Source organism: Oncorhynchus tshawytscha, linkage group LG03, assembly GCF_018296145.1.
Source record: "Oncorhynchus tshawytscha isolate Ot180627B linkage group LG03, Otsh_v2.0, whole genome shotgun sequence".
Lineage (NCBI taxonomy): Eukaryota > Metazoa > Chordata > Actinopteri > Salmoniformes > Salmonidae > Oncorhynchus > Oncorhynchus tshawytscha.
In genome coordinates, this window is record NC_056431.1 from 80155856 (window position 1) to 80177778 (window position 21923).

General features: G+C 51.9%; 1 protein-coding gene across 1 annotated transcript in view; it reads right to left on the reverse strand.

Moving 5' to 3' along the window:
- LOC112236680 (bone morphogenetic protein receptor type-2-like) overlaps window positions 1–21923 on the reverse strand; it is a 79415-nt gene that overhangs the window by 44687 nt on the left and 12805 nt on the right. The window contains exon 2 of the mRNA XM_042320064.1: window positions 2032–2238. Within this exon, the coding sequence (XP_042175998.1) occupies window positions 2032–2238 (207 nt within the window). The remainder of the gene's footprint in view (window positions 1–2031; window positions 2239–21923) is intronic.

Consider the following 21923-nt stretch of genomic DNA (forward strand, 5'->3'; position numbering starts at 1 on the left):
TGTATAACGTAGGTAGATGAGGTACATACCTGTATAACGTAGGTAGATTAGGTACATACCTGTATAACATAGGTAGATGACCTACATAACGTAGGTAGATGAGGTACATACCTGTATAACGTAGGTAGATGACCTACATAACGTAGGTAGATGACCTACATACCTGTATAACGTAGGTAGATGAGGTACATACCTGTATAACGTAGGTAGATGACCTACATACCTGTATAACGTAGGTAGATGACCTACATACCTGTATAACGTAGGTAGATGACCTACATACCTGTATAACGTAGGTAGATGAGGTACATACCTGTATAACGTAGGTAGATGACCTACATACCTGTATAACGTAGGTAGATGAGGTACATACCTGTATAACGTAGGTAGATGACCTACATACCTGTATAACGTAGGTAGATGACCTACATAACGTAGGTAGATGACCTACATAACGTAGGTAGATGAGGTACATACCTGTATAACGTAGGTAGATGACCTACATACCTGTATAACGTAGGTAGATGACCTACATAACGTAGGTAGATGAGGTACATACCTGTATAACGTAGGTAGATTAGGTACATACCTGTATAACGTAGGTAGATGACCTACATAACGTAGGTAGATGAGGTACATACCTGTATAACGTAGGTAGATGAGGTACATACCTGTATAACGTAGGTAGATGAGGTACATACCTGTATAACGTAGGTAGATGAGGTACATACCTGTATACCGTAGGTAGATGAGGTACATACCTGTATAACGTAGGTAGATGAGGTACATACCTGTATAACGTAGGTAGATGAGGTACATACCTGTATAACGTAGGTAGATGACCTACATAACGTAGGTAGATGAGGTACATACCTGTATAACGTAGGTAGATGAGGTACATACCTGTATAACGTAGGTAGATGAGGTACATACCTGTATAACGTAGGTAGATGAGGTACATACCTGTATAACGTAGGTAGATGAGGTACATACCTGTATAACGTAGGTCGATGAGGTACATACCTGTATAACGTAGGTATCGGATTTTTTGGCATGGAAAATATTGGATATCGGTATCGTTCAAAAATGTCATATCGGTGTATCACTATTGTAAATACAACCGTACACTGTACATAGCCAATAATCTAACATTTAAAATCTCTATATTATTTTAAGTTTTGTGAGTGGGCCTGCCGAGTGGTGCAGTGGTCTAAGGCACTGCATCGCAGAGCTAGAGGCGTCACTACAGACCCAGGTTTGATCAAAGGCTGTGTCACAACCGGCCGTGATCAGGAGTCACATAGGGTGGGGTACAATTGGCCCAGTGTCGTCTGGGTTAGGGCATGGTTTGGCCGGGAGGGCTTTAGTTGGCTCATGGCGCTCTAGCGACTCCTTGTGGCGGGCCGGGTGCCTGCAGGCTGACCTCGGGCGTCAGTTGAACAGTGTTTCCTTTGACACATTGGTGCGGCTGGCTTCCAGGTTAAGCTGGCGGGTGTTAAGAAGAGCGGTTTGGTGGGTCATGTTTTGGAGGACGCATGACTTGACCTTCGCCTCTCCCAAGCCCGTTGGGGAGTTGCAGCGATGAGACAAGATCGAAATTGGGGAGAAAAAGGGGGTAAAATACACCAAAATATTATGTGTGTGTGAGAGAATGAGAGAAACAAAGGGAGAGAGAGAGAAACAGAGAGAGAGAAACAGAGAGAAACAGAGAGAGAGAAACAGAGAGAGAGAGAAACAGAGAGAGACACAGAGAGAAACAGAGAGAGACAGAGAGAGAAACAGAGAGAGACAGAGAGAGAAACAGAGAGACAGAGAGAGAAACAGAGAGACAGAGAGAGAAACAGAGAGAGACAGAGAGAGAAACAGAGAGAGAGAGAGAGAGAGAGAAACAGAGAGAGAGAGCGAGAGAGAGAAAAACAGAGAGAGAAAGAGAAAAACAGAGAGAAAGAGAGAGAGAGAGCGAACGAGATCAGGACAGAAGGAGAAACAGTTGTACATGAACACCAGGTCCGTCTATGTGTGTAGACGTACCCTGTTTGACCAGGTGTATCTCTCCGTCTCTAGTCTTCTCCCACAATCCATAGCATCGAGAGCCCCTACTGCAGCGTATTGTAGTATTCTCTCTGGTCATAGGCCAGTCTCTTCCTCCTCCTCCTGCTCCCCCGGCTCCCACACGCTGCTCCTCATACTGCTGCTGCTGGTCGTTGAACGCACACTCACGCTCCTCACTCTGTGCACCTAGGGACAGAGAGAAAGAGGGAGAGAGGGGGAAAGGGAGGATGAGAGAGGGGGGAGAGAGCGAGAAAGGGAGAAAGGGAGGGAGCGAGGGAGGGAGGGAGGGAGGGAGGGACAGGAAATAGTGGGATAGAGGGGAAGGGGGAGATATAGAAAAGTTTGTGAAAATCATCTGAGACAGAAAAGTTAACGGATGGACACAGCAGCATCAGGCATCTCTCTGTTATCTCAGCATCTCAGTGATTATTATATTATTATGATACAGGTCACAGCAGCATCAGGCATCTCTCTGTTATCTCAGCATCTCAGTGATTATTATATTATTATGATACAGGTCACAGCAGCATCAGACATCTCTCTGTTATCTCAGCATCTCAGTGATTATTATATTATTATGATACAGGTCACAGCAGCAGCCATCAACGATAAAATAACAGTATTGAGGCTATATACAGGGGGTACCGGTACAGAGTCAATGTGGAGGCTATATACAGGGGGTACCGGTACAGAGTCAATGTGGAGGCTATATACAGGGGGTACCGGTACAGAGTCAATGTGGAGGCTATATACAGGGGGTACCGGTACAGAGTCAATGTGGAGGCTATATACAGGGGGTACCGGTACAGAGTCAATGTGGAGACTATATACAGGGGGTACAGGTACAGAGTCAATGTGGAGGCTATATACAGCGGGTACCGGTACAGAGTCAATGTGGAGGCTATATACAGCGGGTACAGGTACAGAGTCAATGTGGAGGCTATATACAGGGTGTACCAGTACAGAGTCAATGTGGAGACTTTTTACAGGGTGTACCAGTACAGAGTCAATGTGGAGACTATATACAGGGGGGTACCGGTACAGAGTCAATGTGGAGACTATATACAGGGGGTACCGGTACAGAGTCAATGTGGAGACTATATACAGGGGGTACCGGTACAGAGTCAATGTGGAGGTTATATACAGGGGGTACCAGTACAGAGTCAATGTGGAGGCTATATACAGGGTGTACCGGTACAGAGTCAATGTGGAGGCTATATACAGGGTGTACCGGTACAGAGTCAATGTGGAGGCTATATACAGGGTGTACCGGTCAATATGCGCAGGCACCAGTTAGTCGAGGTAATTGAGGTAATATGTACAGTGGGGCAAAAAAGTATTTAGTCAGCCACCAATTGTGCAAGTTCTCCCACTTAAAAAGATGAGAGAGGCCTGTAATTTTCATCATAGGTACACTTCAACTATGACAGACAAAATGAGAAAAAGAAATCCAGAAAATCACATTGTAGGATTTTTAATGAATTTATTTGCTAATTATGGCAGACTGACTCCTCCACCGGCAGGCTGAGCCCTCCACCAGCAGGCTACCAACTGGTGGAGTCAGTCTGGCGGGCTACCAGCTCAGAGGCGGGCTACCAGCTCAGAGGCGGGCTACCAGCTCAGAGGCGGGCTACCAGCTCAGAGGCGGGCTACCAGCTCAGAGGCAGGCTACCAGCTCAGAGGCAGGCTACCAGCTCAGAGGCAGGCTACCAGCTCAGAGGCAGGCTACCAGCTCAGAGGCAGGCTACCAGCTCAGAGGCAGGCTACCAGCTCAGAGGCAGGCTACCAACTCAGTGGCAGGCTACCAGCTCAGAGGCAGGCTACCAACTGACTCCAACATATCCACCTCCTTGACATTTGCTCCAGTGAAAGCTCATTAAGTAGCAGATACACCTGTCCGGGGCTACTAGTTCTTTCCACGAACCAGACTGAGAAGCTAGCAGCTGAAATCAAACAGTTTCCATTTCTGCTGGCTAAAAGCCAGTCTGCAGAGATCTAGTGACATTTGGCCCAGTGAACACAGCTCTGTTCACAGCTTAGTCAGCAAGCCAACCAGCCAGTCAGTCAGCCAACCAGTCAGCCAGTCAGTCAGCCAGCCAGTCTACAGAGATCTAGTGACATTTGGCCCAGTGAACACAGCTCTGTTCACAGCTTAGTCAGCAAGCCAACCAGCCAGTCAGTCAGCCAACCAGCCAGTCAGTCAGCCAACCAGTCAGCCAGTCAGCCAGTCAGTCAGCCAGCCAGTCTACAGAGATCTAGTGACATTTGGCCCAGTGAACACAGCTCTGTTCACAGCTTAGTCAGCAAGCCAACCAGCCAGTCAGTCAGCCAACCAGCCAGTCAGTCAGTCAGCCAGTCAACCAGCCAGCCAGCCAGCCAGTCAGCCAGTCAGCCAACCAGTCAGCCAACCAGCCAGTCAGTCAGCCAACCAGCCAGTCAGCCAGCCAGCCAGCCAGTCAGTCAACCAGCCAGCCAGTCAGCCAACCAGCCAGTCAGTCAGCCAACCAGCCAGCCAGTCAGCCAGCCAAGCAACCAGCCAGTCAGCCAACCAGCCAGCCAACCAGCCAGTCAGCCAGCCAACCAGCCAGCCAGCCAGCCAACCAGCCAGCCAGCCAGCCAGTCAGCCAGCCAGTCAGCCAGCCAACCAGCCAGTCAGCCAGCCAGTCAGCCAGCCAACCAGCCAGCCAGTCAGCCAGCCAACCAGCCAGTCAACCAGCCAGCCAACCAGCCAGCCAGTCAGCCAGTCAGCCAGCCAGTCAGCCAGCCAGTCAGCCAGCCAACCAGCCAGTCAGCCAGCCAGTCAGCCAGTCAGTCAGCCAACCAGTCAGCCAGCCAACCAGCCAGTCAGCCAGTCAGCCAGCCAGTCAGCCAACCAGTCAGCCAGCCAACCAGTCAGCCAGCCAGCCAGCCAGCCAGCCAGCCAGCCAGCCAGTCAGCCAGTCAGCCAGCCAGTCAGCCAGCCAACATTTCACAAGTTACACATGAATCACACCAAAGAGTTGCAAAACACTACTGCACCATCATACACTTATCAACGTCTCAAATGCCACCCTATTTCCTATGTAGTGCACTACTTTTGACCAAGGGCCCATAGGGGTAGTGCACTACTTTTGACCAAGGGCCCATAGGGGTAGTGCACTACTTTTGACCAAGGGCCCATAGGGGTAGTGCACTACTTTTTACCAAGGCCCATAGGGCTTTACTTCGGGAATAGGGTGTGATTTGGGACGCGACACAACCAGTAGAGCACTAGAGTAAGGCAGAATGTGAAAAATGAAAAAAACTAACTTCATTCTCCATTTCCTCAAACAGAAACAATGACAACCTTCATGTTTTAAATCTAATTATACTGACAAAGAAAAATGAGTGTTTTAAGACCTCTTTGTAACTCTGAGACAATAGTCTGTTTCATCATGTCCTCTCTTGAAACTTGTCAAAGCACATACTGTGTTCATTGTGTTAGTTAATCCGGATTGAACAAAAGCACCATGACATTGTATTGTATTGGACATTGTGAAGTGAAAAGCTGAATCAAGCTGAAGAAGACAATGGAAATATATAATATGCTGTTCATCATGTTCAGGTCAGTAGCTAGCTGCCATATTATCTTGTTAGATATCAGACAAAATGTATAAAATAACCACTAGGCTACCTGTCTCCCCTACACTCTAACCACTAGGCTACCTGTCTCCCCTACACTCTAACCACTAGGCTACCTGTCTCCCCTACACTCTAACCACTAGGCTACCTGTCTCCCCTACACTCTAACCACGAGGCTACCTGTCTCCCCTACACTTTAACCACTAGGCTACCTGTCTCCCCTACACTCTAACCACTAGGCTACCTGTCTCCCCTACACTTTAACCACTAGGCTACCTGTCTCCCCTACACTCTAACCACTAGGCTACCTGTCTCCCCTACACTCTAACCACTAGGCTACCTGTCTCCCCTACACTCTAACCACTAGGCTACCTGTCTCCCCTACACTCTAACCACTAGGCTACCTGTCTCCCCTACACTTTAACCACTAGGCTACCTGCCTCCCCTACACTTTAACCACTAGGCTACCTGTCTCCCCTACACTCTAACCACTAGGCTACCTGTCTCCCCTACACTTTAACCACTAGGCTACCTGTCTCCCCTACACTTTAACCACTAGGCTACCTGCCTCCCTACACTCTAACCACTAGGCTACCTGTCTCCCCTACACTTTAACCACTAGGCTACCTGTCTCCCCTACACTCTAACCACTAGGCTACCTGTCTCCCCTACACTTTAACCACTAGGCTACCTGCCTCCCCTACACTCTAACCACGAGGCTACCTGTCTCCCCTACACTCTAACCACGAGGCTACCTGTCTCCCCTACACTCTAACCACGAGGCTACCTGTCTCCCCTACACTCTAACCACGAGGCTACCTGTCTCCCCTACACTTTAACCACTAGGCTACCTGCCTCCCTACACTCTAACCACGAGGCTACCTGTCTCCCCTACACTCTAACCACGAGGCTACCTGTCTCCCCTACACTCTAACCACGAGGCTACCTGTCTCCCCTACACTCTAACCACGAGGCTACCTGTCTCCCCTACACTTTAACCACTAGGCTACCTGTCTCCCCTACACTCTAACCACGAGGCTACCTGTCTCCCCTACACTTTAACCACTAGGCTACCTGTCTCCCCTACACTCTAACCACGAGGCTACCTGTCTCCCCTACACTTTAACCACTAGGCTACCTGTCTCCCCTACACTCTAACCACGAGGCTACCTGTCTCCCCTACACTCTAACCACTAGGCTACCTGTCTCCCCTACACTCTAACCACTAGGCTACCTGTCTCCCCTACACTCTAACCACTAGGCTACCTGTCTCCCCTACACTCTAACCACGAGGCTACCTGTCTCCCCTACACTCTAACCACGAGGCTACCTGTCTCCCCTACACTCTAACCACTAGGCTACCTGTCTCCCCTACACTCTAACCACGAGGCTACCTGTCTCCTCTACACTCTAACCACGAGACTACCTACCTCCCCTACACTCTAACCACTAGGCTACCTGTCTCCCCTACACTCTAACCACTAGGCTACCTGCCACCTCTACACTCTAACCACTAGGTTACCTGCCAGCCCTCCACTCTAACCACTAGGCTACCTACCTCCTCTACACTCTAACCACTAGGCTACCAGCCTCCTCTACACTCTAACCACTAGGCTACCTACCTCCTCTACACTCTAACCACTAGGCTACCTACCTCCTCTACACTCTAACCACTAGGCTACCTGTCTCCTCTACACTCTAACCACTAGGCTACCTGTCTCCTCCACACTCTAACCACTAGGCTACCTACCTCCTCTACACTCTAACCACTAGGCTACCTACCTCCTCTACACTCTAACCACTAGGCTACCTGCCGCCTCTACACTCTAACCACTAGGCTACCTGCCTCCTCTACACTCTAACCACTAGGCTACCTGCCTCCTCTACACTCTAACCACTAGGCTACCTGTCTCCTCTACACTCTAACCACTAGGCTACCTACCTCCTCTACACTCTAACCACTAGGCCTCCTACCTCCTCTACACTCTAACCACTAGGCTACCTGCCTCCTCTACACTCTAACCACTAGGCTACCTACCTCCTCTACACTCTAACCACTAGGCTACCTACCTCCTCTACACTCTAACCACTAGGCTACCTGCCTCCTCTACACTAACCACTAGGCTACCTGCCTCCTCTACACTCTAACCACTAGGCTACCTACCTCCTCTACACTCTAACCACTAGGCTACGCTTTACTCAGTTTTTTTCACTTGTATGCCAAACAAAAACCATTGATTTCAAAGTTTAACAAACCATTCAACTCTAAAAAAAAAAAAAAATACTTTAAAAAAATGTACAAAAAAATAATTTAATGGAAGAACTGTGCAGATGCAAATTTAGGTCATGGAATTAGGGTCAAATCTCCCTCAGGATTCTATGCGACCATGTTTTCCATAAACTCTTAAATGTCTGCTCCAAATTAAGATTCAACATTGTCTGCAGAAAGAATGGGGGTGTCAGCTATGACATGGGACCTTGCACTTGAAAAACATCTCTTTTGGTTATTGAACTACAGTAAGTGAATGGGATTTAAAACTAGTAGCGGAATTACGGTAACAGAATTTCATCATGGGTCCCTGAGAGAGAGAGAGGGGGAGGGGGAGAGAGAGGGGGAGGGGGAGAGAGACAGGGGGAGGGGGGAGAGACAGGGGGAGGGGGAGAGAGACAGGGGAGGGGGAGAGAGAAAAGACAGGGGAGGGGAGAGAGACAGGGGAGGGGGAGAGAGAGAAAGACAGGGGAGGGGGAGAGAGAAAGACGGGGGGGAGAAAGATGGGGGAGGGGGAGAGAGAGAAATGAAGAATCCATAGACTAACCACTTCTGGGAAAATTGGAAAGCACACAACACGAAGAGTTATCTTTCCAAAGTGCAGATGTATGGGTGAAACCACTTCTCCAATCTTTTTGGTCGTATAACTATTAAAGTCTGCCAGAACCCACCCAAATTACATTGAATGAACTACAGGACAAAATACAAACTTTACAACTCAAAAAGGCCTGTGGTGTTGATGAATGAAATTATAAAATATACAGACCACAAATTCCAATTGGCTATCCTTAAACTCTTTAACATCATCCTCAGCTCTGGCATCTTCCCCAATATTTGGAACCAAGGACTGATCACCCCAATCCACAAAAGTGGAGACAAATTTGACCCCAATAACTACCATGGGATATGCGTCAACAGTAACCTTGGGAAAATCCTCTGCATTATCATTAACAGCAGACTCGTACATTTCCTCAATGAAAACAATGTACTGAGCCAATATCAAATTGGCTTTTTACCAAATTACCGTACGACAGACCACGTATTCACTTAATTGACAAACAAACCAAAACAAAGGCAAAGTCTTCTCATGCTTTGTTGATTTAAAAAAAGCCTTTGACTCAATTTGGCGTGAGGATCTGCTATACAAGTTGATGGAAAGTGGTGTTGGGGGTAAAACATAGGTGAGACACATGGCCGTGGGGTGAGACACGGGGCCGAGGGGTGAGACACGGGGCCGAGGGGTGAGACACGGGGCCGAGGGGTGAGACACGGGGCCGAGGGGTGAGACACGGGGCCGAGGGGTGAGACACGGGGCCGAGGGGTGAGACACGGGGCCGAGGGGTGAGACACGGGGCCGAGGGGTGAGACACGGGGCCGAGGGGTGAGACACGGGGCCGAGGGGTGAGACACGGGGCCGTGGGGCGAGACACGGGGCCGTGGGGCGAGACACGGGGCCGTGGGGCGAGACACGGGGCCGTGGGGCGACACACGGGGCCGTGGGGCGAGACACGGGGCCGTGGGGCGAGACACAGGGCCGAGGGGCGAGACACAGGGCCGAGGGCGAGACACAGGGCCGAGGGGCGAGACACAGGGCCGTGGGGTCGAGACACAGGGCCGAGGGGCGAGACACGGGGCCGTGGGGCGAGACACGGGCCGTGGGGCGAGACACGGGGCCGTGGGGGCGAGACACAAGGCCGAGGGGCGAGACACGGGGCCGTGGGGCGAGACACGGGGCCGTGGGGTGAGACACGGGGCCGTGGGGCGAGACACAGGGCCGAGGGGCGAGACACAGGGCCGTGGGGCGAGACACAGGGCCGTGGGGCGAGACACAGGGCCGAGGGGCGAGACACAGGGCCGTGGGGCGAGACAGGGAAGCAGCTTGAGCCCAACCCTCTTCAACATAGATATCAATGAATTGGCGAGGGCACTAGAACAGTATGCAGCACCCGGTCTCACCCTACTAGAATCTGAAGTCAAATGTCTACTGATGATCTGGTGCTTCTGTCCCCAACCAAGGAGGGCCTACAGCAGCACCTAGATGTTCTGCACAGATTCTGCCAGACCTGGGCCCTGACAGTAAATCTCAGTAAGACCAAAACAATTGTGTTCCAAAAAAGGTCCAGTCGCCAGGACCACAAATACAAATTCCATCTAGACACTGTTGCCCTAGAGCACACAAAAAACTATACATACCTTGGCCTAAACATCAGCGCCACAGGTAACTTCAACAGAGCTGTGAACGATCTGAGAGACAAGGCAAGAAGGGCATTCTATGCCATCAAAAGGAACACAACATTTGACATCCCAATTAGGATTTGGCTAAAAATACTTGAATCAGTCATAGAGCCCCTTGCCCTTTATGGTTGTGAGACCCCATCTCCCAGCAAGAGAGCCCCCCCCACCTATAGCATAGCCTTGCTATTGAGAAAGGCCGCCGTAGGCAGACATGGCTCTCAAGAGAAGACAGGCTATGTGCTCACTGCCCACAAAATGAGGTGGAAACTGAGCTGCACTTCCTAACCTCCTGCCCAATGTATGACCATATTAGAGAGACATATTTCCCTCAGATTACACAGATCCACAAAGAATTCGAAAACAAATCCAATTTTGAAAAACTCCCATTGCTGATGGCAGGCAGGAAGGCATTAATTCCCCTCCCATAAACTCCCATATCTTCTGGGTGAAATTCCACAGTGTGCCATCACAGCAGCCAGATTTGTGACCTGTTGCCACGAGAAAAGGGCAACCAGTGAAGAACAAACACCATTGTAAATACAACCCATATTTATGCTTATTTATTTTATCTTGTGTACTTTAACTATTTGCACAACATTACAACCCTGTATATAAACATAATATGACATTTGAAATATACAGACTGCCCTCTGCCAGACAGTCCTGTGGTCTATATATAGACTGCTCTCTACCAGACAGTCCTGTGGTCTATATACAGACTGCCCTCTACCAGACAGTCCTGTGGTCTATATATAGACTGCTCTCTACCAGACAGTCCTGTGGTTTATATATAGACTGCCCTCTAGACCAGACAGTCCTGTGGTCTATATATAGACTGCCCTCTACCAGACAGTCCTGTGGTCTATATACAGACTGCTCTCTACCAGACAGTCCTGTGATCTATATACAGACTGCTCTCTACCAGACAGTCCTGTGGTCTATATACAGACTGCCCTCTACCAGACAGTCCTGTGGTCTATATACAGACTGCCCTCTACCAGACAGTCCTTTTGAGAATATACAGACTGCTCTCTACCAGACAGTCCTGTAGTCTATATATAGACTGCCCTCTACCAGACAGTCCTGTAGTCTATATATAGACTGCCCTCTACCAGACAGTCCTGTAGTCTATATATAGACTGCTCTCTACCAGACAGTCCTGTGGTCTATATATAGACTGCCCTCTACCAGAGAGTCCTGTGGTCTATACACAGACTGCCCTCTACCAGACAGTCCTGTGGTCTATATATAGACTGTTCTCTTCCAGACCACAGGACTGTCTGGTATAGAGCAGTCTGTATATAGACCACAGGACTGTCTGGTATAGAGCAGTCTGTATATAGACCACAGGACTGTCTGGTAGAGAGCAGTCTATATATAGACCACAGGACTGTCTGGCAGAGGGCAGTCTGTATATAGACCACAGGACTGTCTGGTAGAGAGCAGTCTATATATAGACCACAGGACTGTCTGGCAGAGGGCGGTCTGTTCAGTGACAGCCAGTAGAACTAGTGAGGGGTGGGGGACACACACTCTGCTACTGGCCAGGCTTTAGACTAAACAATGGCTCTCCCTCCGGCTCCATGGGGCAGGCAGGGTGGGGTGTGGGTAAGAGGCGGGGGTCGTCATCTCCCCAACGGAGCCAGAAGGAAAGCCATTGTTTAGTCTAAAACCTGGCGTGCAGCAGAGCAGCACAGTATCCTGTACACAAGACACACAACTGCAGACCCTGCCGACATCCCTCTCTACGTACCAACTGCTGACCACACTGTCTACATACAGAGAGACAACTCAATGGTCGTGGATGGAGGAGGAGGAGACAGAGGAGGAGGAGGAGACGGATACAGAGGGGGAGGAGGAGGAGACGGATACAGAGGGGGAGGAGGAGGAGATGGAGACAGAGGAGGAGGAGGAGACGGAGACAGAGGAGGAGGAGACGGAGACAGAGGAGGAGACGAAGACAGAGGGGGAGGAGGAGGAGACGGAGACAGAGGAGGAGGAGGAGACGGAGACAGAGGAGGAGGAGGAGGAGACGGAGACAGAGGGCGAGGAGGAGACGGATACAGAGGAGGAGACGAAGACAGAGGGGGAGGAGGAGGAGACGGAGACAGAGTAGGAGGAGGAGACGGAGACAGAGGAGGAGGAGGAGGAGACGGAGACAGAGGGCGAGGAGGAGACGGATACAGAGGAGGAGGAGGAGGAGACTGAGGAGGAGGAGGAGGAGACAGAGGAGGAGGAGACAGAGGAGGAGGAGACGGAGACAGAGGAGGAGACGGAGACAGAGGAGGAGGAGGAGATGGAGACAGAGGAGGAGGAGACGGAGGAGGAGGAGGAGGAGACGGAGACAGAGGAGACGGAGGAGGAGACGGAGACAGAGGAGGAGGAGGAGACGGACACAGAGGAGGAGGAGGAGACAGAGTAGGAGGAGGAGGAGACAGAGGAGGAGGAGGAGACGGAGACAGAGGAGGAGGAGACAGAGGAGGAGGAGGAGACGGAGACAGAGGAGGAGGAGGAGACGGACACAGAGGAGGAGGAGATGGAGACAGTGAAGGAGGAGGAGACGGAGACAGAGTAGGATACGGAGACAGAGGAGGAGGAGGACGGAGACGGAGACAGAGGAGGAGGAGGAGACGGAGACAGAGGAGGAGGACGGATACGGAGACAGAGGAGGAGGAGACGGACACAGAGTAGGAGGAGGAGACGGATACAGAGGAGGAGGAGACGGACACAGAGTAGGAGGAGGAGACGGATACAGAGGAGGAGGAGACGGATACAGAAGAGGAGGAGACAGAGACAGAGGAGGAGGAGACAGAGACAGAGTAGGAGACGGAGACAGAGGAGGAGGAGACAGACACAGAGTAGGAGGAGGAGACGGATACAGAGGAGGAGGAGACGGATACAGAGGAGGAGGAGGAGGAGACAGAGTAGGAGGAGGAGACGGAGACAGAGGAGGAGGAGACGGACACAGAGTAGGAGGAGGAGACGGACACAGAGTAGGAGGAGGAGACGGACACAGAGGAGGAGGAGGAGACGGACACAGAGGAGGAGGAGACGGAGACAGAGTAGGAGGAGACGGATACAGAGGAGACGGAGACAGAGTAGGAGGAGGAGACGGAGACAGAGGGGGAGGAGGAGACGGAGCAGGAGACAGAGCAGGAGGAGGAGACAGAGTAGGAGGAGGAGACAGAGACAGAGCAGGAGGAGGAGACAGAGCAGGAGGAGGAGACGGAGACAGAGCAGGAGGAGAAGACAGAGCAGAAGGAGGAGACAGAGCAGGAGGAGGAGACAGAGACAGAGTAGGAGGAGGAGACGGAGACAGAGGAGGAGGAGGAGACAGAGCAGGAAGAGGAGACAGAGCAGGAGGAGGAGACAGAGCAGGAGGAAGAGACAGAGCAGGAAGAGGAGACGGAGACAGAGAAGGAGGAGGAGACAGAGGAGGAGGAGGAGAAAGAGGAGGAGACGGAGACAGAGGAGGAGGAGGAGACAGAGGAGGAGGAGGACGGAGACGGAGGAGGACACGGAGACATTGTAGAAGACGGAGACAGAGGAGGAGGAGGACACGGAGACAGAGGAGGAGGAGGAGGAGACAGAGGAGGAGGATGGAGACGGAGACAGAGGAGGAGGAGGAGACGGAGACAGAGGAGGAGGAAGAGACAGAGACAGAGTAGGAGACGGAGACAGAGGAGGAGGAGACGGATACAGAGGAGGAGGAGGAGACAGAGGAGGAGGATGGAGACGGAGACAGAGGAGGAGACAGAGGAGGAGGAGGAGGAGACAGAGGAGGAGGAGACGGAGACAGAGGAGGAGGAGAAGACGGAGACAGAGGAGGAGGAGACGGAGGAGAAGGAGACGGAGACAGAGGAGACGGAGGAGGAGACGGACACAGAGTAGGAGGAGGAGACGGACACAGAGTAGGAGGAGGAGACGGACACAGAGTAGGAGGAGGAGACGGATACAGAGGAGGAGGAGGAGACCGATGAGGAGACAGAGGAGGAGGAGGAGACGGAGACAGAGCAGGAGGAGGAGACAGAGCAGGAGGAGGAGACAGAGACAGAGTAAGAGGAGGAGACGGAGACAGAGCGGGAGGAGGAGACAGAGACAGAGGAGGAGGAGACAGAGACAGAGAAGGAGGAGGAGACGGAGACAGAGCAGGAGGAGGAGACGGAGACAGAGCAGGAGGAGGAGACGGAGACAGAGCAGGAGGAGGAGACGGAGACAGAGCAGGAGGAGGAGACAGAGCAGGAGGAGGAGACAGAGTAGGATGAGGAGACAGAGGAGGGGACGGAGACAGAGGAGGAGACGGAAACAGAGGAGGAGACGGAGACAGAGGAGGAGGAGACGGAGACAGAGGAGGAGGAGGAGACGGAGACAGAGCAGGAGGAGGAGACAGAGCAGGAGGAGGAGACAGAGCAGGAGGAGGAGACAGAGCAGGAGGAGGAGACGGAGACAGAGGAGGAGACGGAGACAGAGGAGGAGACGGAGACAGAGGAGGAGACGGAAACAGAGGAGGAGACGGAGACAGAGGAGGAGGAGACGGAGACAGAGGAGGAGGAGGAGACGGAGACAGAGGAGGAGGAGACGGAGACAGAGGAGGAGGAGGAGACAGAGCAGGAGGAGGAGACAGAGCAGGAGGAGGAGACGGAGACAGAGTAGGAGACGGAGACAGAGACAGAGGAGGAGGAGGACAGAGACGGAGACAGAGGAGGAGACGGAGACAGAGGAGGAGGACGGATACGGAGACAGAGGAGGAGGAGACGGACACAGAGTAGGAGGAGGAGACGGATACAGAGGAGGAGGAGACGGATACAGAGGAGGAGGAGACAGAGACAGAGTAGGAGGAGGAGACGGAGACAGAGGAGGAGGAGACAGACACAGAGTAGGAGGAGGAGACGGATACAGAGGAGGAGGAGGAGGAGACAGAGTAGGAGGAGGAGACGGAGACAGAGGAGGAGGAGACGGACACAGAGTAGGAGGAGGAGACGGACACAGAGTAGGAGGAGGAGACGGACACAGAGGAGGAGGAGGAGACGGACACAGAGGAGGAGGAGACGGACACAGAGGAGGAGGAGACGGATACAGAGGAGACGGAGACAGAGTAGGAGGAGGAGACGGAGACAGAGGGGGAGGAGGAGACGGAGCAGGAGACAGAGCAGGAGGAGGAGACAGAGTAGGAGGAGGAGACAGAGACAGAGCAGGAGGAGGAGACGGAGACAGAGCAGGAGGAGAAGACAGAGCAGAAGGAGGAGACAGAGCAGGAGGAGGAGACAGAGACAGAGTAGGAGGAGGAGACGGAGACAGAGGAGGAGGAGGAGACAGAGCAGGAGGAGGAGACAGAGCAGGAGGAGGAGACAGAGCAGGAAGAGGAGACGGAGACAGAGAAGGAGGAGGAGACAGAGGAGGAGGAGGAGAAAGAGGAGGAGACGGAGACAGAGGAGGAGGAGGAGACAGAGGAGGAGGAGGAGACAGAGACAGAGCAGGAGGAGGAGACAGAGCAGGAGGAGGAGACAGAGCAGGAGGAGGAGACAGAGCAGGAGGAGGAGACGGAGACAGAGGAGGAGACGGAGACAGAGGAGGAGACGGAGACAGAGGAGGAGATGGAAACAGAAGAGGAGACGGAGACAGAGGAGGAGGAGACGGAGACAGAGGAGGAGGAGGAGACGGACACAGAGTAGGAGGAGGAGATGGATACAGAGGAGGAGGAGGAGACAGAGCAGGAGGAGGAGACAGAGACGGAGGAGGAGACGGAGACAGAGTAGGAGGAGGAGACGGAGACAGAGCAGGAGACGGAGGCAGAGCAGGAGGAGGAGACAGAGCAGGAGGAGGAGACAGAGACAGAGTAGGAGGAGGAGACGAGACAGAGGGGGAAGAGGAGACAGAGACAGAGGAGGAGACGGAGACAGAGCAGGAGGAGGAGACAGAGCAGGAGGAGGAGACAGAGCAGGAGGAGGAGACGTAGACAGAGAAGCAGGAGGAGACAGAGGAGGAGGAGGAGACAGAGACAGAGTAGGAGACGGAGACAGAGGAGGAGGAGACGGACACAGAGTAGGAGGAGGAGACGGACACAGAGGAGGAGGAAGAGACAGAGACAGAGTAGGAGACGGAGACAGAGGAGGAGGAGACGGATACAGAGGAGGAGGAGACGGAGACAGAGACAGAGTAGGAGACGGAGACAGAGGAGGAGGAGACGGACAGAGTAGGAGGAGGAGACGGACACAGAGTAGGAGGAGGAGACGGATACAGAGGAGGAGGAGACAGAGACAGAGTAGGAGGAGGAGACGGAGACAGAGGAGGAGGAGACGGACACAGAGTAGGAGGAGGAGACGGATACAGAGGAGGAGGAGACGGATACAGAGGAGGAGGAGACAGAGACAGAGTAGGAGACGGAGACGGACACAGAGTAGGAGGAGGAGACGGACACAGGAGGAGGAGGAGACGGATACAGGAGGAGGAGGAGACGGACACAGAGTAGGAGGAGGAGACCGATACAGAGGAGGAGGAGACGGATACAGAGGAGGAGGAGGAGACGGAGACAGAGGGGGAGGAGGAGACAGAGGAGGAGGAGGAGACGGAGACAGAGCAGGAGGAGGAGACAGAGCAGGAGGAGGAGACAGAGCAGGAGGAGGAGACAGAGCAGGAGGAGGAGACGGAGACAGAGTGGGAGGAGACAGAGACAGAGTAGGAGGAGGAGACAGAGACAGAGTAGGAGACGGAGACAGAGCAGGAGGAGGAGACGGAGACAGAGCAGGAGGAGGAGACAGAGACAGAGTAGGAGGAGACGGAGACGGAGACAGAGCAGGAGGAGGAGACAGAGCAGGAGGAGGAGACAGAGTAGGAGGAGGAGACAGAGCAGGAGGAGGAGACCGAGCAGGAGGAGGAGACCGAGCAGGAGGAGGAGACCGAGCAGGAGGAGCAGGAGGAGGAGACGGAGACAGAGGAGGAGACGGAGACAGAGGAGGAGACGGAGACAGAGGAGGAGACGGAAACAGAGGAGGAGACGGAGACAGAGGAGGAGGAGACGGAGACAGAGGAGGAGGAGGAGACGGAGACAGTGGAGGAGGAGACGGAGACAGAGGAGGAGGAGGAGACGGACACAGAGTAAGAGGAGGAGATGGATACAGAGGAGGAGGAGGAGACAGAGCAGGAGGAGGAGACAGAGACGGAGGAGGAGACGGAGACAGAGACAGAGTAGGAGGAGGAGACGGAGACAGAGCAGGAGACGGAGGCAGAGCAGGAGGAGGAGACAGAGCAGGAGGAAGAGACGGAGACAGAGGGGGAGGAGGAGACAGAGCAGGAGGCGGAGACAGAGCGGGAGGAGGAGACAGAGGGGAGGAGGAGACAGAGACAGAGCAGGAGACGGAGACAGGGGGAGGAGGAGACAGAGGGGGAGGAGGAGACAGAGACAGAGCAGGAGACGGAGACAGAGGGGGAGGAGGAGACAGAGGGGGAGGAGGAGACAGAGACAGAGCAGGAGACGGAGGCAGAGCAGGAGGAGGAGACAGAGCAGGAGGAGGAGACAGAGACAGAGTAGGAGCAGGAGGAGGAGAAAGAGCAGGAGGAGGAGACGGAGACAGAGAAGGAGACAGGAGGAGACGGAGACAGAGGAGGAGGAGGAGACAGAGGAGGAGACGGAGACAGAGGAGGAGGAGAAGACAGAGGAGGAGGAGGAGACGGAGACAGAGGAGGAGACGGAGACAAAGGAGGAGGAGGAGACAGAGGAGGACGGAGACAGAGGAGGAGACGGAGGCAGAGCAGGAGGAGGAGACAGAGACAGAGTAGGAGCAGGAGGAGGAGAAAGAGCAGGAGGAAGAGACAGAGGGGGAGGAGGAGACAGAGGGGGAGGAGGAGACAGAGACAGAGCAGGAGCAGGAGACAGAGGGGAGGAGGAGACAGAGACAGAGCAGGAGACAGAGCAGGAGGAGACGGAGACAGAGGAGGAGGAGGAGACAGAGGAGGAGACGGAGACAGAGGAGGAGGAGAAGACAGAGGAGGAGGAGAAGACAGAGACAGAGGAGGAGACGGAGACAAAGGAGGAGGAGGAGACAGAGGAGGACAGAGACAGAGGAGGAGGAGGACGGAGACGGACACGGAGACAGAGGAGGAGGAGGAGACAGAGGAGGAGGAGGAGGAGACGGAGACAGAGGAGGAGGAGGACGGAGACAGAGGAGGAGGAGACAGAGACAGAGAAGGAGGAGGAGACAGAGACAGAGGAGGAGACGGAGACAGAGGAGGAGGAGGAGACGGAGACAGAGGAGGAGACAGAGGAGGAGACGGAGACAGAGGAGGAGGAGGAGGCGGAGACAGAGGAGGAGGAGGACGGAGACGGAGACAGAGGAGGAGGAGGAGACAGAGACAGAGGAGGAGACGGAGACAGAGGAGGAGGAGACAGAGGAGGAGGAGGAGACAGAGGAGGAGACGGAGACAGAGGAGGAGGAGACAGAGGAGGAGACAGAGGAGGAGGACGGAGACGGAGGGGGACACGGAGACAGAGGAGGAGGAGACGGAGGCAGAGGAGGAGGAGGACGGAGACGGAGACAGAGGAGGAGGAGGACACGGAGACAGAGGAGGAGGAGGAGACGGAGACAGAGGAGGACACGGAGACAGAGGAGGAGGAGGAGACGGAGACAGAGGAGGACACGGAGACAGAGGAGGAGGAGGAGACGGAGACAGAGGAGGAGGAGGAGACGGAGACAGAGGAGGACACGGAGACAGAGGAGGAGGAGGAGACAGAGACAGAGGAGGAGGAGACGGAGACAGAGGAGGAGGAAGAGACAGAGACAGAGGAGGAGGAGGACACGGAGACAGAGAAGGAACACCAGCCTGATGACCCTGATGAAAACCAAATACGAGCTGAATGCTTTATTCAGTAAAAAAAAGCTGAATATTCCCAGGCTGAAGCAGAGATGGTAGGAATCTGGTGAAAAGGCAGGAAAACTGCAGTCAATTGAAATCTAGAGAAACAGATCGGCAAGTCGGTGGAATCTGAAATAAGACAGCCAAGCTTGATTACCAATCGTAAAGAAATAAACAATATATTTAGAGACTTTTATCAGGAACTTTCTACTTCAGACAGTCCTTTAGATATGCAGAAAGCAGAGGCATTCTTTCAGAATTTCAAACCTTCCTAAACTAACAGAGGAAGACAGGAAGTGGCTCGACCACCCGATTACTTTGGAGGAATTGACCGAATGTATAAGAGAAGTGGATCTGGAGGTCCTGGCTTGAGTGGTTACACGTGGTCGGTCTGCAGTTGTGAGAGTGGGAAAACTCTGGGGTTAGATGGGATACCCAGTCATTTCTATAAAAGGTTTGCAGAGCAGCTTAGCCCAGAAATATTGAAAACACTCAACACATCGATTGACACAGCTGAACTCCCACCTATGAGTGATGCAGTAATCCCCCTAATCGTCAACCAGGGAAAGGATCCCACACAGCTGAACTCCCACCTATGAGTGATGCAGTAATCCCCCTAATCGTCAACCAGGGAAAGGATCCCACACAGCTGAACTCCCACCTATGAGTGATGCAGTAATCCCCCTAATCGTCAACCAGGGAAAGGATCCCACACAGTTGAACTCCCACCTATGAGTGATGCAGTAATCCCCCTAATCGTCAAACAGGGAAAGGATCCCCATGAGTGTGGGCGCTACCATCCAATTTCTTTGATAAATTGTGATGGAAAATTGTTTCCAAAACTTCTGTCTATGAGGGTGAATAATATCATTAAGAAAATCCTAAATCCAGACCAGGTGGGATTTGTGGAAGGCAGAACTTCATCTGATAATCTTAGACGATAAGATCTGATAATCTTTTGCATGTCATCTGGAAGGCTACAGAGTTGGACACTTCAGTAGCAGCCTTATCCCTAGACGCAGAGAAAGCCTTTGATAGGGTGGGCTGGGACTACCTGCATTATACTATAAATACATTAGGATTTGGACAGGGCTTTCAGAATATTACTAACTTCTGTACAACGACCCCAAATCCAGTCGTCACTAACGGACTACGATCATGTCCATTTTCTGTAGGACGAGGCACGAAACAGAGTGACTGTCTGTCACCTCTCCTATTTATTGTAGCATTAGAACCAGTAGCCGAAGCCATTAGGCTGCATCAGTCAATCAAAGGGGTTACTATGGGAGGTAGGGAGAATAAACTACTGCTTTATGCAGACGACATATTACTATTAACGTCAGACCACCCAACTCTCCAGCCTTTACCGGACTTAATACATGTATTTTCAGAGATATCGGGCTATAATGTAAACTGGACCAAATCTGAAGTAATGCACCTGTCAAAACATGGTCTGAGAAATGACTTCCTCAGCTGGAGGTTTCAACGGTTCCTTAAAACCTTGAGCTACCTGGGAATCACTTTAAATCCTGGTCTAGAGAACATGATTTCTGATAACATTGACCCACTACTGAACAAAGTTCAACTCCAGTTTAAGCGCTGGGATAAGCTACAGATCTCATTATGTGAGAGGATGCAGGTGATAAAGAAGGTCATAGCTCTGAATGACGTCATCAGCATGTTACCACTGTCCATACCTGTCTATACTTTTTAAATCCATAGACAAAATGACTACGGAGTTTGTTTTTTTGCAGGTAAAAGGGCCAGGCTGAAACTAGCGAGATTACAGGCAACGACTGAGAAGGGAGGATTAAAACTCCCTAACATGTAATTATATCAAGAAGCCTTTATAACCACCCTAATAGGCTCTCTCTTTACTGAGAACTCTAATAGGCTCTCTCTCTTTACTGAGAACTCTAATAGGCTCTCTCTTTACTGAGAACTCTAATAGGCTCTCTCTTTACTGAGAACTCTAATTGGCTCTCTCTTTACTGATAACTCTAATGGGCTCTCTCTTTACTGATAACTCTAATGGGCTCTCTCTTTACTGATAACTCTAATTGGCTCTCTCTTTACTGAGAACTCTAATTGGCTCTCTCTTTACTGATAACTCTAATGGGCTCTCTCTTTACTGATAACTCTAATTGGCTCTCTCTTTACTGAGAACTCGAAAAGGCTCTCTCTTTACTGAGAACTCTAATTGGCTCTCTCTTTACTGAGAACTCTAATAGGCTCTCTCTTTACCGAGAACTCTAATAGGCTCTCTCTCTTTACCTGAGAACTCTAATAGGCTCTCTCTTTACTGAGAACTCTAATTGGCTCTCTCTTTACCCGAGAACTCTAATAGGCTCTCTCTTTACTGAGAACTCTAATTGGCTCTCTCTTTACTGAGAACTCTAATTGGCTCTCTCTTTACTGAGAACTCTAATAGGCTCTCTCTTTACTGAGAACTCTAATAGGCTCTCTCTTTACTGAGAACTCTAATTGGCTCTCTCTTTACTGAGAACTCTAATTGGCTCTCTCTCTTTACTCGAGAACTCTAATAGGCTCTCTCTTTACTGAGAACTCTAATCAGCTCTCTCTTTACCCGAGAACTCTAATAGGCTCTCTCTTTACTGAGAACTCTAATAGGCTCTCTCTTTACCCGAGAACTCTAATCGGCTCTCTCTTTATTGAGAACACTAATAGGCTCTCTCTCTTTACCCGAGAACTCTAATAGGCTCTCTCTTTACTGAGAACTCTAATAGGCTCTCTCTTTATCCGATAACTGTAATTGGCCAATCTGGGTGGACATGGAGGAAGAACTTAATGCCCCATTCGGAGAATCAGATTATTTGAGTCAACAAAAAGTGGCACTGCAGAATTAAAAAAATGTTTCATACAAACAAAATATATGGAGTCAGATTCAAAAGAGAGA